General features: G+C 37.0%; 1 protein-coding gene across 2 annotated transcripts in view; it reads left to right on the forward strand.

The window, feature by feature from the left end:
• Nucleotides 1–13,561, forward strand: part of LOC102809107 (gamma-aminobutyric acid type B receptor subunit 2-like) — a 52,687-nt gene extending 39,126 nt beyond the window's left edge. The window contains exons 4-21 of one of the 2 annotated variants that reach the window (XM_085501059.1): nt 1,137–1,307; nt 1,672–1,773; nt 1,872–1,937; nt 2,129–2,320; nt 4,048–4,272; nt 4,996–5,056; nt 5,614–5,694; nt 6,501–6,651; nt 7,332–7,464; nt 7,603–7,710; nt 8,288–8,410; nt 9,077–9,187; nt 10,177–10,401; nt 10,854–11,000; nt 11,368–11,476; nt 11,694–11,999; nt 12,265–12,337; nt 13,466–13,561. In XM_085501059.1, the coding sequence (XP_085357185.1) occupies nt 1,137–1,307; nt 1,672–1,773; nt 1,872–1,937; nt 2,129–2,320; nt 4,048–4,272; nt 4,996–5,056; nt 5,614–5,694; nt 6,501–6,651; nt 7,332–7,464; nt 7,603–7,710; nt 8,288–8,410; nt 9,077–9,187; nt 10,177–10,401; nt 10,854–11,000; nt 11,368–11,476; nt 11,694–11,999; nt 12,265–12,275 (2,322 nt within the window). In that variant the 3' untranslated portion in view covers nt 12,276–12,337; nt 13,466–13,561. Of the gene's footprint in view, nt 1–1,136; nt 1,308–1,671; nt 1,774–1,871; nt 1,938–2,128; nt 2,321–4,047; nt 4,273–4,995; nt 5,057–5,613; nt 5,695–6,500; nt 6,652–7,331; nt 7,465–7,602; nt 7,711–8,287; nt 8,411–9,076; nt 9,188–10,176; nt 10,402–10,853; nt 11,001–11,367; nt 11,477–11,693; nt 12,000–12,264; nt 12,338–12,588; nt 13,290–13,465 lie in introns of those variants that run through there. The other variant, XM_085501058.1, reaches the window with a different exon arrangement.
• The last annotated feature ends 4,698 nt before the right edge of the window (nt 13,562–18,259 follow it).

Consider the following 18,259-nt stretch of genomic DNA (forward strand, 5'->3'; position numbering starts at 1 on the left):
AGCAATAACCGGCAATGATCGGCAATTACTGGCTTTTCAGGAAATGCGTGTGTCGTTTAGCCACTGATGCTGACACATAAATGAGGTACAATCGGCGATGAACTGAATTTAAACCTGGACATGAAGAGTTACTTATAATCGCTTAATCAGAATCATGTCATCACCGACATCAGTTTCTGTCCTGCAACTCAGTCATTATATGTAATGCATGTGTTGACAATAACAGTATAGCGAATCAGTGTACATGAAGTCGGTGAAGTATAGTTTATTTTGGAGTTGGCTCTTCTGTTTACTGTGAGATAATATCGTGTTATTTCGTCTCCGTTAAGGTTAGCACTTGATGAAACGAACGGGTTGGAACCCAGCTTGCCGTTCAATTCGTCATTGAATGAGCCCGACAGACTGGACGTTATAATAAGGTGATTTCAGCCGAATTGTACATCAAATGAACATATTACTATGTCATAGAACGCAATGAAAAATGATACACTAAACACACAGCGGTCAAATGTCATCACATTAAAACTCATTAATTAAATTGCAATTTTGTTGAGATATTTGGATTTCACCCGAGAAAAACGTTTAGATAGGGAGTTTTTAACATAGAAATTAACACACGGAGCAGAAAAATAAAACAATATTGTCTCTATTCTTGTTTCTCTGAAGGCTTGTGTTGCTTTGTGAGTTACAGGGTATAGCCACATCGCCAAGATCGGTTTTTCAAAAATGAGATAGCCAAAGATAGCCAGATATAAATGCTATCTATGATATGAAACAAATAAACAGAACTCGACTTAGTAGTAACATGTTATTGGAACTCAAATTCAATGATTCGCCATTGGCCTAAATATATAAATTATGCAAAAACTGTCCTACTCTGATGATGAGAAATTAATTATTTAACTATCATCAATATATATATATATATTTATATATGTAATGTGATATCAAGTTCTTCCATTGATTTCAGTGAATAATTGGAATTATATATGTAATAAATGCGTCACAATGTGTTTTGCATTTGCACTTCTGTTTGCGTTGTTATTGGGTAACCTACATAATCATTTTATTTCAGCTGCCGTTAACACCTGGATGTCACATGAAACAAATAATTGATATAGACTCTTTATTTGCAGCTATCGTACGCAAACACGGAACCTTTTTTATCAGAACGAGAGAAGTACCCGACGTTCTTTCGAACCATTCCGTCTCTGACAGATTTTAACCCTGCTAAATTGCAACTAATGGAATATTTTAACTGGACACATGTTGCAACCTTACATCAGGACACGCCACAGTTTGCATTTGTAAGTGAAACATTCGCTGTAACAGTTCGCAGTACGAGTCTCCTTACACCGGTCCTATATATACGCGCCCTCTAGTGACGACTCCGATTTACGTCAAAGAAGCGTATTGTCGCTAGATAGCGCGACTTGCAGAGAAGACGGTATACTGTTAGGTTTCAGTTAAAATTTGTCTGAATTCTTAATTTGGTCTGTCAGCAAGATATAAATACCAAATTAGTAGATTGCTTCAGCAAAACTTGTTGCTAATTAAACCGGATGCACTCTATCGCCCATCATTCAATAGTACGGGACAATAGTGCGAAACGTCGTAATTGATGTCTCGCGATAACTACGCCAGCTCACTCGTGTATGTTTTGTCATATAGGCGCAAAATAAGCTGTCCAGCAGCATAGACGGTTCCGAGAAGAAAATAATCGAAATGAAGAGCTTTGCCGATGATCCCACAAATGCAGTATCATCCATCAAGGTAAGTCATTTCCATGGTAATCCTGTCCAAAATCATACCACGTGATTAAATTCTCAAGTCCGTAACACTTGACCTTGGTGTATTCGGTTTTTTTACAGGAGTCTGGAGCAAGAATTATTCTGGGATCCTTTGATCAGAAAATGGCGCTAGATGTTTTCTGCAAGGTAAGTACATGCATTGGGTAGAAAACTTAACACTATCTATCGTCAGTAATTTGTAAAGGTGAGAATCCATATGGACGAAAATCATATATATTCTCTGCCGCGGATATATTACGGTGGATTGTTTTGAAAGTTTGCATGGCAAATACGACAGTTTATCATGAAATGCCATGATCTAAGTTGTCTGTCTTCAGGCTTACAGAGAAGAACTATATGGCAGAAAGTATGTATGGATTATTCCGGGTTGGTACGAAGAAAATTGGTGGAACGTTACTAACATACCGGGTGGGTGTTCTTCCGGCGATATTCTGCAAGCACTTGAGGGGTCTCTGGCCACGAATAGCCTGCCCCTGAGTACTAAAGCACAGGAAACAGTGTCTGGTTTGGTAAGTTGTCGGCCTTATTCAAATACTGAAGAATAGTAAACAACGCGTCTTTTATTAGTGCAATATGACGTTCTTAACTCAGGTCTTTGACTCATTTTTATTAGAGATTTAGATATTAGAGACTTCGAAGCTTTGTATTTTTTTATAATGACATATAGTCGAATTGTCCGTGATCCGATCTATTAATTTAAAGTCTAGTTTGAGTCATTTTACATATTTATGAAGGGATAGATTGTACAATGTTATTGTGTCCGTATTCAGTTTCACCGTGAAATAACATACATTTTTATCAAAAACAACGCCAGACCACCTTATCTAAGAATACATGTTTTGAGGTTGTTTCGGTATCACCTGGAACTTTTGTCCGGCTACGTCAACATGTTGACTTCTTCGTAGCTAATCGTGCAGTGTAATAATCACTAAAATCGTCCTCTAAATATCAATCACGCCTTTGCATAATTAAATCATAAAACTTGCAATAATCTGGCTCATTTGTTCGTATTAGTGTATGCAAGAGACAGTAACGATCTTGGACTAACTGAGAACGAGCTTACTACGTAATCATAGTTAGGTAATAAAATCCGCGTTAAGCATTAATCTAACCCATATAAAAACACAAGGAAGTTTTTCCAACAAAGATAAAAATAAACTGAATTAGATGGTAGAGGGTTGACTAGGGAAGGAGAACGTCAGTACAACTAATTAAAATAATGTCAAATTTCACAGTAAAACCTGGTTACTGCTTAAGTAAATGTGATCGAATACGTTCATAATGAATTCGAGTTCTCAGTAGATTCAACTTCGTGTCGTTTATAGGGGATTGCCTACTTCGTATCACGTAGACACCCCCTAACTTGTTACTATATATGCCACTTGTTTCAGCATGTAGATAGAAGGTAAATTCCGCGTGAAGACCAAATAAACATAACTACAGCGATTGTTAGTCGAGCGAAGAAAATAAACAAACATGACAGATGCTGGGCACTCAGAAACAACATCACAGTCGAAATGTGAACCCGTGCAAGTCAGTCTGTGTATCAGATGGCTCTGCGATTTATTCGCCAGTGGTCATAGCCCGGGTACTCCTAACAAGTAATTATGTCCAAGTAATGTTTGATCATTTTGTTTAATATTTCATTGTGAACGAAAAGCACAATGTTTGACAGGACATGAAAAAATTACCTCTTTTGATGACAGACTTACGAGGTTAATGCATCTAATAGTTGTGACTGCTGTCTTCATAAAACGCGCAATTAAAATGCTTGATCATGTACATGTATTGTGAATCACCTAACTCTATACTTCCCAAAATGTTAATCCATGTTAATGTCGATGTTAGGCTTGAAATTTGCACGACTTAAATGGACCTTTTACAGTAGGTCGCGCCCCCTAGAGTTGATACTTTTTGGTGACGTAAATGGGTCACGTGTATGAAGGGCGTTCACCGCGCTGCTATTGTTTAGATCTGCCGTCAATAACAATAAACGATATTTATATATTGTGAATGACGAACGACTACAGAACTTTTGTATAGTTCAATTATATGTTAAGTTATATTTATTTTGGTGAATATGTGAAAGTCATGATTGACCAAGTGTAAGTCTAATAACATCATAACTATGACTGACGTAATGTGTAGAATTACGTCACTTCCTTTTGATACGAATGACTGCTTGTTGTGAAAGGTTGAAATAATATAACACTACTCATGCAAGCATTTATTACAGACACCATCAGAGTACAAGCAGCAGTATGACAACATTATTGGTAACAACTCTACTCCCTTTCATGGATATGCGTACGATGGAGTCTGGGTAATAGCTTTGGCCCTGGACAAACTGCTGAGACGAACAGACAACATTTCGTCGTTGTCCAATTACACATACGATAACAAAGAAGTTTTTAAGCAGTTGTTTGATGCAATGAATGAGACTGATTTCTTTGGCGTCACAGTATGTATATTTCAACGTCATATGTGACCTCTTAAATTACATTTTAATGGCAGTGTACATACAGACTATACAAATGCGCATGCGCGTTGAATTACTTGTTTTCGCAATTGTGTAGTTTATTTATTTATATATTATAGTTATTTTATTCAAGCATGGTGCACATTTTACTGCTTCGGATTTAGGACTGCTCATATTATAAGGTCGCACGTGACGTCATACATTCAAATCCCGGTATTGAATACCACTTATAGTACATGTTACCTTTAAGGGTGGGTATCGTCGCACAGTGCGTGTTCGAACTTCGTGTAAACAAACAATGTATTTTCCATGCGTTTTATACATCGCTATGGAATCCATATTCAACACGACACAGCGTGGCCCAGAAATAAGACAAAACGAATGTTTCAATGCATACAGGCTCATACTCATATTACCAGTCTGAGATACACCTAAAAGTATATGAAACGTGACTATCCCTATGACGAGATGCGCAATCGCATTATACTCACTTCGGTAGCTGCGGACGTACACTATTTCGCGTGATTATGTTAGAGGACGTAGTGATATCATGGTAACACAGTGTATCCCATAATGAAACACAATGAAGTGTGTATTGTACCACAATTGATGAAAACGACATTCATATGAAAACATTGTGATCGACCATACTGTTATTGGTTGTTATCTACGCACTTATTTACTACTCTGTTCTCGTTTACCAAGGGGCCAGTAAAATTCAAAAATGGTGATCGTCTTGGTACAGTTGTGCTTGAGCAATTTCAAGGTAAATTCACTTTACGCATGCGTAGTTAAAAAGCGCACCCATTCGCTACCATCGGTCCCGCCCGCCCAAGAGTACCCTCTGAGTCGAACACTATCTTCATGCCTTACAGTCCCCCTGGCCTATTGGTTGTTTCACATCTAAGATGCGTTTCAAGCAAGGGCCTTTTGCATTTCGCAAACGCATTGCAGCGTCTGATTACATAATTTTAGCTGAAAAGAATATTAGGCCGTAGGGTTTGTCAACCGTCTAGCCTTACACTACGACAAGGTTACTTACAATTGTTTGTAAGCCACTTACTGAATTTAGGTTGCAATGTATTAACATCTGAGCCGAAAGTGAAGATCTCGCTAAATAGAGTACGTGTAAGGGTGCCAAAGTGTACCATTTATATAACTGTTTGGTCTTTTTGCATTTGCATCTAAATATCTATTAAGAATAATATTGTTTTAAGTCGTAGCAAAACACACTACTAACTTCATAATACCACGAAAGTATTTCTCGAAATATTCCCTTGAAATAAATAATAGTAAACATTTTTTCCCGTTTTGTATTTTCAGCTGGAAGGCAAGTTAAAATTGGCGAGTACTATGCACATACTGACACTATTAACGTGACAGAGAATTCTATCATATGGCAAGGTAGTTAATTTGTACTTACCTATTCACTCATGTATAACGTAGGCTTATTAAGGTAATAGTCACGTACACAGTATTCGCCTCCGCCTCGTTCTCGTGATTTTTTAAAACAAAGGCTAAGCTACCTGGACAAGAGCGTGATTTAGTTACTTCGATAAAATGTCAAATGCAACGACCAGAAGATTAACGAGATTGCGAATTTAATCTTCTCACAGCTTCACGATTGTGTTTTATTTTAATCATACTAATGTGTGTAACTGTGTTTATTGTGATCATCCGATACACGTCATTAATTTATTTTATGCTACACGTGTACGTCTACACTATATTGGTTCGCTTTCCGGCCTCTCAACAAAACACACTGGTCTTCCTAATCGCGGGTATAGTGATCAGACCCACGGTGTCATATGCGTATGTGTTAGTAAATAACGGCCAGTCACCAGTCGCAGAAACAAGCGCTTCATCCATGGAGAACTATGTTTGTATCCACTCTGCTTTTACCGAAATCTTACCGAGTCTTATAATTACGTGCAATTTGCAACGATCAAGTAACCAAAGGAACAGGTTAATTGTACACATTCCGTCCACAGCTATTATGTCTTCCGGTTTCATACAGTGAAAAGATTTATATTCGGAACTAAATTCCCCGGGATCAACTTGAGTCTTTAAACAACATTAGTTGTTTGTTCTTTTGTTCAATTTTAAATATTCAATTTTAGAGGGTATAATTGCTTACTATGAAACAGAGTATTTCCAACATCAAAATAAATTCTACGAATTCAGTACCAAATATTTTATGATCTCGACAGGGGGACTGCCACCATTGGACCTTCAAATTGTGCACAGGATTCCCGCTGACGTGTCTCTCGTTTTATTCGCCACAATGTGTTGTTTCAGTTACATTGGGATCATGGTGGCGATGGTCTTCCTGTTTTTTAATATGAGATTCAGAAAACACAGGTATGAATACAGTCTAGTGGTTGATATCCCAATTTGCATATAATTTTAATATAATAGCTTAACAATATACCGAGATTATAATCCGAATCTAAACTCACAAATACGGATTTAAACATATTCTTATTTGTAGTTAATATATAGTTATCGTTAAAGAGTGATTTTGAAGAGTGTGACGCAAACAGAAATGGGTCATTTGTTTCTTTTCATTGTCCAATCATGTACTAGTCGGTACAAATTACGCAATAATATATTCTGTGTTGCTTCAAGTTATTGAGAATGGCAGGAACAACATTAGTGACACGACAAAATACAAACTTCAAGAAACATAATAAACGATTGTAAAGGCCGTGTTTTAGGCATGCATGTAAATGAAGGACCTGTATTTAGACTGAATAGTGGCGACAAGATTAATAGCTCACGTGTGTTCACGTTCCAGTATTATGCAAATGTTTTCTCACGGCGCTTATGCCGGTTATAACCTGCAACATGGGAAACTTGAAAGCGAAATTGTGGTTGTAGTTAATAAAAGTAAAATAGAACTTAGTTGCCTGACAGTAAGTTTACTGATCACGTGACATGAACTTAGAGTGAAATTCTATTTAATAGAGCGCCATCACACGACCATGATCGTACACGTGTGGGCGCCACGACCGAGCTTTACTTTTTTCTTATCCATGCAGGTATATTAAGATGTCAAGTCCGTACATTAATAATCTGATTATAATTGGTGGTCTTCTATGTTATGCGTCTGTGTTTTTTTCGGGATCACATAGTTCATATCGTTCAGACAAGGCTTTTAATCTGTTATGTGGGGTGAGTATTGCTCTTTACTGTGCGTGTTAATGTCGTGTAAAGTTCCTAAACTTGCCGACTTCAGGCGAAATACACAATCCACTAATGCGTACAGATTGCAATTCCGTCATTTACTATCATGGCGTGTTTTACTCACAGTTGAGGGCGTGGTCACTGGCATTGGGTTTCACATTGTCGTTTGGTGCCATGTTCGCAAAGACGTGGAGAGTGTACAGTATTTTCACAGACATAAGACTGAAAAGGAAGGTGGGTCGCTATTTGTATGAAACAGTTTATTCAAATAAAATAGAACACTGACCCAAGTGTATATATCATATACACACTCTATTTCCTACACGTTGTACGTGGAAATTCACATGCATGTCCTTTGAAAACATATTCCCAAGGTTTGTTACCCATGTTTTACCCCTCCGTTCAGGCTATTGTAACACTAGAAGTTAGCGATCGAGAGAAATAATACAGCGGAGTATGTGTACTATCAAATGCGTACATACAAACACGCGCTGTAACACCCAAACACACAGGGGTGTGACACGAATGCAGTTCAAAGCGTCGGTGTCGTTTTGATCTACAGTCATCTGTCAATAAAGATTATGTTTTGGAAAAAAAATCAGATGACGAACGACTACACATTCAAACACAGATGTCTATTTAAATGATAATGAATCGTTCACACCAATGTACGTCATTTTGACGTCACAGAAGCGCCCGTCACTAGAGGGCGTGACACTATAGGAATGGTGTATTGAAAACACATCATTGCCGACTCATAATTTAACTTAAATGAATTCCATTTTATTTATATTTTTAACATGATGTCTAGGTGATAAGGGATGCGAAATTATTTACAATAGTTGGCACATTGGCGTTTATTGATTTGATAATTCTTATCTCCTGGGGCATCGTTGACCCTCTGGTAAGGCAAGAACAGGAAGGAACGGCGAAGGTAGGTTGCACGTAATTCGTTATGTTCTATATATGGGCATATGGCTGCCATGTAGAGAATTGTGTCATTTACGACAATATTAGGCGTAATTATAATAATAATAATTATAATAAGACGATTTCAATATTTTGTACTCAACCCATGATTGGCTACGAGAAATATATGAAAATATATTTGTTATGAATATATATATAATATATATATATATATATATATATATATATATATATAATAACGCTAACTTTGAGTGTGTTTTGTTGAACCGTGACATGAGATAAATATTTTGCTAATTTAATAAAGGGTATGTAAGTATGTAATTAGTGCGTTATTGACAAATTTTCGTTAAATCTCCCGCGGCCTGTCACATTTGAATCTTGATAACCCGAATGTTACGGGATCGCGAATTCGGCAGTCTGTTCTTTCTCAAAGTTTGAATGAATGATAACTCACTGTTACTCACATAAATATCAGTTCCAATATCATCAAGCAGAAGCTAATATATTTAAACATTGTCTAAAGCAATATTTTTTAAATTGCATTGATTTAAATTCAACTAATTCCAGAGCTAAGACATCATCGGTACTGCGGTTTATCGTTTTTTGGAGTTTTATATATATTATGTTTTTTAAATTTTGACTGTGAATGATTTTATATGATTTTCTGTAGCCGGACCAGAGTGGAAGTGACGTAACTATTATTCCCATAACACACCATTGCAAAAGTACCCGGATGACGATGTGGCTTTCGCTGATCTATGTTTCCAAAGGAGTGCTTATGGTAAATTTGTATTTAGTCACAGATACTTGTGGGCGGCTGACTGCTGTCAGTCAAAACATTTTCTTTTCAACGGCATATATAATCTGTATAATAGTTTACGTTATGAGCCGCCGTGAGAGTGAATATCAATAAACAAAAACACTTGGACTACCGTTCAATACGTCCGCTCATAATTTGTCTTTATGTCGATGAAAAGAAAATGTTTACGCAATGCCCGGGATCTAGAGCGATTGTCGGTCATTAATGTGATTCCAGTTACTTCACAGTCTCTCCTGGGGATAATGCACATGAAATGTGTTTAAAAAGGGGTCGTTCACCCCTGCACTTCCCGGGGAACAGTGATCCCTATTAAACGATATCGACGGTTAACTGTTTTAATTAACTCTGTATTCGCAACATATCGAACTCGCCTTTTCTCAGTTGATGCCTGGCGAGGAATATTTGATTGCCTGAGAGTGTTTGAGTGCTATACCCACAAATCATTCGATAAGAGTCGTAAATTACTGTAAACGTTACGTTACGCTGTTAAGCATTTGGAAGGGGTGGTTACAAACATTACGTGGAGACTCCTCGGAAATCAGTATACCCTTTCAACTATCATGTTATTTTCTTTTTAAAATATTCTTTCCCATATAACATCGATAACAAAATCATAGGACATCGTAACCACGAGCGTTGATTGGGCGGGTTATGCGTTCACATAGCACTATGTATCACTTTAACAGGTTGTCCGGGCGTTTTGATACGGTCAAGTGGACTGGGTTTATATCACGCCATCATCCCGGTTGACCACGCTTAGAAATGTTTTTCTCAAACTAATTTTGCACGCTGATAGGCCCTTTCTCAAACCTAGAAGTCCCAATAAGTGTATCCCTACATGACCCGCCCGTTTTGTTTACCAAATGGGGATAGACGAACCTCGTTGAAAAAAAGTCTTTATTATAATACAAGTTATTATGTATTTTTTTTTCTCTGTATACCTGCTGTAGGTGTTCGGTTGCTTCTTAGCTTGGGAAACTCGACAAGTCAGTATTCCTGCGCTGAACGACAGTAAATACATAGGTATGAGCGTATACAACGTTGTTGTCATGTGTACCGTTGGGGTCGCTCTATCGTTCTTCATACCAGATTCACCGAGTGCGTCGTTTGGTCTCTTATCACTGTTCATATTATTTTCAACGACCGTGACGCTTTGCCTTGTGTTTGTTCCTAAGGTAAGTTCGACTGGAGGGCACATTTTACAATGTAATGAGAGGTGTGTGATTGCGAGTAACTGGATAGCGGTCGTTCGTACCCGAAGCCATCATATTCAATCGATAATGAATGGAGTGTGTCACTGAGACCGGCACGATGTATTCTGCTGCATCCGCACATACTAGTATACTTAGATTAAATAAATTTTAATTTGTTGTCACGGTTACAGTGACTCGCAAGAAGAATTCAATAATGCAATCTCCTGATTGTATGTGGTATACTACGAAAGATGACAACCAATTGTCAATAGGGTAAATTTGTTCTGTGCTCAGAAAAAAAAACTTTGCGGCAATCACAATACTACGTACTTGGTCACTTGTATAATAATTACCAGGTGTAAAAATATCTTCGAAAGTAAAACAGAGGAAATGTAATTATTTTGTTGTCTTTTTTGTTTCACTTATTGGTGAAGATATTACAATTGCGGAAAGATCCGAAAGGTGAAGATAGGAAAATCCGATGTACGTCACAGAAAGGCAACTTCAAGACCAACTCCAGTATAATCAAACTACAACAAATGCAAACAGAAAATATTGAACTGAACCGAATACTAGCAGAGGTAGGACGTGGGGGCGGTAATACAGAGAGTGTTAAACACGTACCATTCGTACTGTTTATGGCTAAGTAAAGTATGAGACAAAAAAATAAAACGAACACAACAAAATGACATGCCTGTCTAGTATGCTAATTTGTATGGTTATACTCACAAAATTGACTACTTTTTTGTAAAATCACTCACGCTAATCACAGCAACGATTCTTATTTCAATCATGGTTAGCATGCATACGTTAACGGTCTTTTTATTGCCATTAATTGCAATATATTTTACCGACAATCGCACCACGGAAAAAAAAACAGTATAATGCACGGCGCTGATTATTTTATTTTCTCTTTCCGGAAACCATGTTTCACCATGATGCCCGCAGAAAGATTGTGAAATTGCCATTCTACTCAAAGAACTTAAAATGAAAATGCCATTGGTTTTTAAGAAACTCGTAGAAGGCGATGCGGCAACGGTAGAGGTCCAACCACACGGTAATTGTAATACCTTATTCTGTTAGTCAGTGTGAATTACAAAAATTACCATGATTATGATAGCACTTATTCTACATCCGAGAACTGTGTACATATTACGATGTTGAAGATGACATCAGTCACTCGAAAAAGCCTCCAAGATATGTGTATTTACAGAAGGGTGAAAGCTTCTCTCGAAAATTGAACCTCATTTTTGTTTTTGTTTTTCGCTATACAGGCACGCCGAATGCAAATCAACTAGATTGCGACTATGGGGGAGTGTACTTAAGCGTTCCTTTGTCCAATCATATTGGCTTACCGACGTTTTCTGTGGGTGAATTCGACTCTAATGTCGATAAATCTGCTCTCTTGCAAGAATGTGATGGCGACAATTGCCTCAGTAGTCCGTCCAAGCAACATTTATGCGAATGCCCTTTGCTGGATCAAACACGTTTTTTGGAAGAAATACTTCCTATTTTAGGATCATTGCGTGAAACTGCGATATTATCAGACTCAGACGACAGTCAACTTAGCCTTGGTGAAGGTAAGGAATGGACGAGTATTTCGTCCGCGGTTGACAATTGCTATGACAATGGATGGATCATGACAAGTAATTCTAACTTTAATATGATCATCTGTATACGTTGAAGCACAAATGTTTGGTACATTGTACATTTATATACAACCGTTTACAAAAAAACGCGTTTTTCATCATATAGGACGACGATCTATTCATTAAATGATACTATAATGCATGTAACATGTATGTATTTTATATTATAATCTAACAATATTATATTTTTTACTAGGAGTGTTTTAGTACGTGCCAAAGAATATAAAATGAAAAAGTTATTCAGAGAACAAATTGGTCACGTGTTAAAGGTGGGTGTACTTCTTAATGTTGGACGAGGGCATACTACAATTTCATGCGCATGCGTATATGTGTTCCCCAATAGGATTTCTGACAGCTTCGTTGCAGTGTCAGGATCAAGAACCCTCGCGCTGTATGAACGCTCTGATACTGACAACTTTTAGCGTCAGGTCTAAGACTACAGTTTCGGTGGGGGTGTCACGTGATACGCACTGGGTAATCATCTGTTACTTACTAGCCCATTGTTTATTTTGATCAACAGATCATGCAGCAAATCACAGAACTGCTAAAATGAGATGCCACTATGCGTACTCGTGTGATGGGATGCATGTTGTCTGGGTATGGTGTTTACATACGAGGAGGGAGCGGTTGTTATCAGTACTTTTGAAGCCCCGACTCGCATAACTCGTCTACGGATATTTTAAAATGCAAATACTAATATTAAACGTGGAATTTCAGCCAAACTCATTTTGTGGTAGTTCTTTGCGATTGACTGTTGAATAAGAGTACATTGTGGCTTATAATTGACAAAAGCATTTGCGACTTATGTATTGCCATGGAAATTTGAGACGAGACATACTTGTTATGGAAAAATACGAACAGCAAAGAAATTTACTTTTGACAACGCAGCAAAAATAATTGACAGGCTTGAGTAATTGAGGAAAAACAATCGTGAATTCAGATACACAAATGTATAACATTTACAACAAGGACATAGACAAATGTTTATATATGAAGACAACCTGAGCAACTTTAAGTCCGAACACAAAAAGCCCAGTCTATATAAAATCCTTGTTATGTCCAAATTTCCATGTTCTCCTGAAATCTTAATTTTGTAGCGTTATAGTTCCTAGTCGTCTTGTATTAGTGGTATGAGGATGCATGTCTTAGTTTTAGTTGTTTTTAAGACCATACTGTTATACCTTTCTGCGTCAGTGTCGTGTCAATAAAATATTACTATTACATTGAGTTGAGTTAGCGTGCCACACAATACCGTTAGACACCGAGTTTAGGTCGAAAAACAATTTTCATATGCTAATGAGAATCGTCACTATGGTGATGTAAATATTCATGAGTCAATTCACTGAATAATTAAACATTTTGATCTTTTCTCAAAATTACCGAACTATTCTATCTAGATACAATGAGAACAAATGAGGAGACACACAGTAATTTTGGCGGGTAAAACAGGAATGGAGAATGCTAGCAACATGGAAAAAGATAACAGTAGCTTAGATACATGCCATCTATACTCGGCAAAAAGGAGCCAAGCAAGAAAGACCTACCAAAACTCAAGTCAAAACTCAAATGAAGGTAAAAAGTCAGTGTGTCAAGTCCAAGTTGCTGGCTCTAATGGCTGCATAAATACATCGATGCAGATATGTACAGGCGATGACCAATTGGTGATTCAGCGTATGACAAATATGCGTGTGGGACCAATCACATTGAGCTTTGAAAGCTTCTGATGCTGCACCAGATTGGAAGGTGAATGAAACACCGCCCGGCGAAAACTTTGGCCCGAATAAAAATCTGGGTTGGGACTGATCGCCAGCAGAAGAGACTTCAAATGCAGTGTGAATGATTGGTATAGATTTATGGTTGCAACACTCATGGTGCAGAAATTAATAGAATAACCGGTGTAGTGCAGTAGTGACTGATCAGAGTTGTCAGTTGTGTCTGACCTTGCCCAAATAACACGTTGAAGTGAAACGGAATCAATGCAGTAAAAATTGCCTGTCTTGGTTGTATGTGCCATTGTTATTATTGCGTACGTTTTTACGGGAAATAATATGGAAAGTTCCATTTACAATAAAAAATATTTTTTTTACACTTTTCAGATAAAGAAAATTCCTATTTACATTTGTATAATATACTTGATAATTTGTGTTTAAGAATCAAAATTGGAGATTGCGTACGAATTACGACATTTAATGTTGAAAATGCTTTATACGCTAATACAAAAAATAAATCTAAATTACATTTTACACCTTGTCCATGTTTACGAAATTACGTTTTTTATTTATTTAAATTACATTATTATGAAAATAAAAACAATTGATTACAGCTTACGAAAATACCCCTTGCCGACCCTCATTAAAGTATTAGTAAACGGAACGCTGGAAGTTAAGGCGTAGAGGGCGGTATAGTGAGCTGCGTAGTGTCTTTTTTGAGTCAGGCTGAGTCGCTGCTGAGTCAATGTTTTTATCCGTTTTATTAACATTGGAGAACTGCTTGTTTTTTCAATGTCGTCTAATTAGCAAGCCCTTCATTTTCAATAAATGAGCGGTCCCTGTTGCAACGTCACTTGAAGGCTTGCGCGCTCATTGTGGACTAGGCGTAGATAACGGTGGCTCTCTCCAGCCAATCATTAGAATTAGGATGAAAGTCGACGATCGGCACTGTACAAATTGTTATACATATGTTCATACAATTACAAATTTACGAATGATTTCTTCATTTTTATCAATATTTATGAATATTAATGCAGTTGAATCTAACCAAGCATTCAACGAGCGCCTTACGTAATGACGTCTGTGAAGCCATTCAAGTTGAATGCGTCCCCAAAATACAGAATATATATATATAGACTCTTGTGAAGCCATTAAATGTATCACGAACATATACAGACTGTATACAGGTCCTACTAGCAATGCCATTATTAACCCATGTTTGTCCTACATCACAGTAAACATTGGTATTGTAATTATGTTCAAACTAAGAAAGTTGTCTCAGCGTACGTCACGGCCTACAGTGATTACAATGTAAACAGTTTAATGAAATGAGTTTATTTCTGCAAACAGTAATGCTTAGTTAGACATTACATTTCTGTTTTTCGAAATTTATTATTGCGGAATAATATATGGGTGAAAAATGGTAAAAAAAAATCTTTGCCCGACGTAAATATTCACATGAAAAAGACTAAGGCTCTTGTTTTGAAATACATGGAGGTGCATAGAAACGTCAAATGCTCATTAAAACTTTGTATTGCAATACGTGTACCGGTATACTGAAAAAAAGTGTAGACGCAAAGGACGCCGGGAGCCATCGAAATCGAGCGTAAAAACAGGGCGTCGTCACAGGAAGCGATGTGAGTAGATGCGTCAAAATATGGCGTGAGATTCGACAAACGCAAAACTATGTTTTGGAAATTTTCACGCCTAAATAACGTGCTATACACATTTGATGAAGGTCAGTTTTGATGAAATAAAGATATGTCAACGTCAGATTACTCTCTAAAAATTAAATACAATTTTGTGGCAGACGTTCAAACCACGTCTTTAACGCCTTACGAGAGATATCACAGCGAACGGAAAATCACCTAATCAATGGTCATCGATAGAGGGCCAGAACGCTGATTAGTGATTCCTGTTCAATTCGAGCTTCTGGCTCGCTAGAACCAGAAATTTCAACCTGACCCATTATCTGTTTATTCATTTGATGAAAATGCTGCATCAAACCAGTGGTAGCTACAAGTGACTGCAACTGAGACTGATCTTACTATCTAATTCCATTGCTTTTAGATATGTTTATTTAATAATTGCGCATTTCTGCTAAGAGTTATGTTTTATTAAAGGAAACATCAATCCAAACAACATAATGACCCTATAGAAAAAGCTCCACAAATGTAGGAGAATGCAATTTACAGGTTTTTTATGTCACTTTCCATTTTCCAGATATTCAACTTTTCATCCATTGACAGGCAGATCGCCGCAAACCAACCGATCAGACACATACCGCGCGTGGAACTATGGGAAAAGTGGTCGGAACTATTTCCATATTGTGTCAACACAGGTGGCGCTAGTCGCTTGGTTTGCGGCGATCTGCGTGTCAATGCAATATTGAGAAAAATTAGACCTTTGACCTCCCAATTTACATGCATTTTAATGTTAATAAAATAAGATATTCTGATGAGTGTTGTGTGTTATTTTAATTGATCAACTCATTAAAGATTAAATCTTGCTAAAAATCGGGGGAGGATGTGTTCAAAACAAGAAAAATACTTTTATATAGTTCCGCGGCAGAAACGCTGAGAAAAATGGTAGCGGATGGATATTTAGCCTTCAGAGGCTAGTTATGCGTCATAAGACACAGGTCTGTGCTGAATAGCGCCATCTGTGTTGACACAATGCTTTTCATCAGTATTATGTAGTCAGCCATTTTGATTTTCAAGCAAAGGGTTATGGGTAAAGTATGACATCATAGAATCAGTTGTCAGAAATTGAGAAAATGATTTCATCTGTAAATTCAAAAATTGAACTTCAAATTGGCTGAAAGTTTAGAAATTGATAGCATACATGTGCCATCCATGTTTATAAAATAGTTGTTATGGAAACAGAACTGAAAATCCAGTTTTATGTTTTCCTACCAAATGCTCAAATTTCCTTATATTGTATACAATTTACTAATGTGAGTATGTTATATAGGTGATATATTACATGTTGACAACAAAAAGGAGACACAAAAGTGTCATTCTATATTTCACGACTAAAATATTGATTTTTATTTTTTTAACGTTTTAGCAATATCTTTACTTTATGTGTATTTGTAATATTTTAATTTCCATTACTATAATTATATACATGAGTAATATGCACAACGAAAATTTGAACTTATTCGCATCAGTATTTCTCATGCATAGATGAAATAATTTTCTCAATTTCTGACAACAGATTCTATAATGTCATACTTTACCCATGATCCTTTGCCTGAGAATAAAGATGGCTGACTACATAAAACTGATATAAAGTTGAATATCTAGAGAATGAAAAGTGATATAAAAAACTGTAAATTGCATTCTCCTACATTTGTGAAACTTTTTCTTTAGGGGTCATTATGTTGTTTAGATTGATGTTTCTTTTAAATGGCGGTAGTCGTCGCACCACGCTTGCGCAATATATAGAGGTCGCATAAACGAAGATGGCAACTTTGACTTTGCACACATCAACGAGTACAAACTGAGACGTTACCAAGCTTTAATTGGGTATTTTTAGGTGATTGTAAATTAATGAAGGAGTCATCGGCGGTAATTAGTGAAAGTCGGGCCTAGGTCAAACCTCATACTTATGATTTCCATTAGAAGAGCGAATTGTATTGCGAGAAAAATCAATGTTTATCAACACAAGTCGCACATGCGCAGCGCGACGACCACCGTCCTTTCACATAGGAGCTTTGTAGAGTTTAAAGCGCGAGGGTAGTCACCTGCGCACGCGCGACAATTGAGTCCCAAACGATTATAATACGCCCTAAAAACGCAAAGGCTCATGGGTAGACGCTTATTTGTAAACAATCTGACTTGTGCGCAGGTGATGACTACCTAGCTTTAACTTCGATTTCTTTTTTATATTTTTGTTTATAAATATTTTGTTTTTTTCTTGTAACTTGGTTGCCATGAGATATGCACACCCAAATTCAAAATGGAATATTTGGATCAAATATATAAAATTTTCAACTACAAGGCATCGCAACAAGATGGCTACACATATTAAGCATCTGGCACCATGCGCTAAGCTGAAATACCCAACCAGCCATAGGTTGTATAGAAGAGTATTCATTCTTGTCAAATCAGGCTTCTCAGTGATTCAATGGGATTTCTTTCTAGGACAGGACAGCCGTGTGGCACAGTTTGATGGCTTCAATTTACCATTATATTTTTTCTAATTGGGGAAAACCGAGATGGATTCGATTAGAGACAACTATGCATAAAAGTTTTCATAGATATCTACTTGGCACTTGGATTTCATACTACAGCCAAGTCTCAAAGAAGATCTCCAACACAAGTGTATTTATAGTTGAAATGCATACTGTCACTGGTGTGCGTTCACAAGGTATATTCTCATCAGTTTTCCAAAGATCAATGCGTGTGCATGTACCTTTTTTTGGTAGTTATTTTGATTGCCCATTAAACTTTTCACAAATGCACTTTCATTTTCAGC

Source organism: Saccoglossus kowalevskii, chromosome 7 (assembly GCF_978046115.1).
Source record: "Saccoglossus kowalevskii chromosome 7, keSacKowa6.1, whole genome shotgun sequence".
NCBI classification, from domain to species: domain Eukaryota; kingdom Metazoa; phylum Hemichordata; class Enteropneusta; family Harrimaniidae; genus Saccoglossus; species Saccoglossus kowalevskii.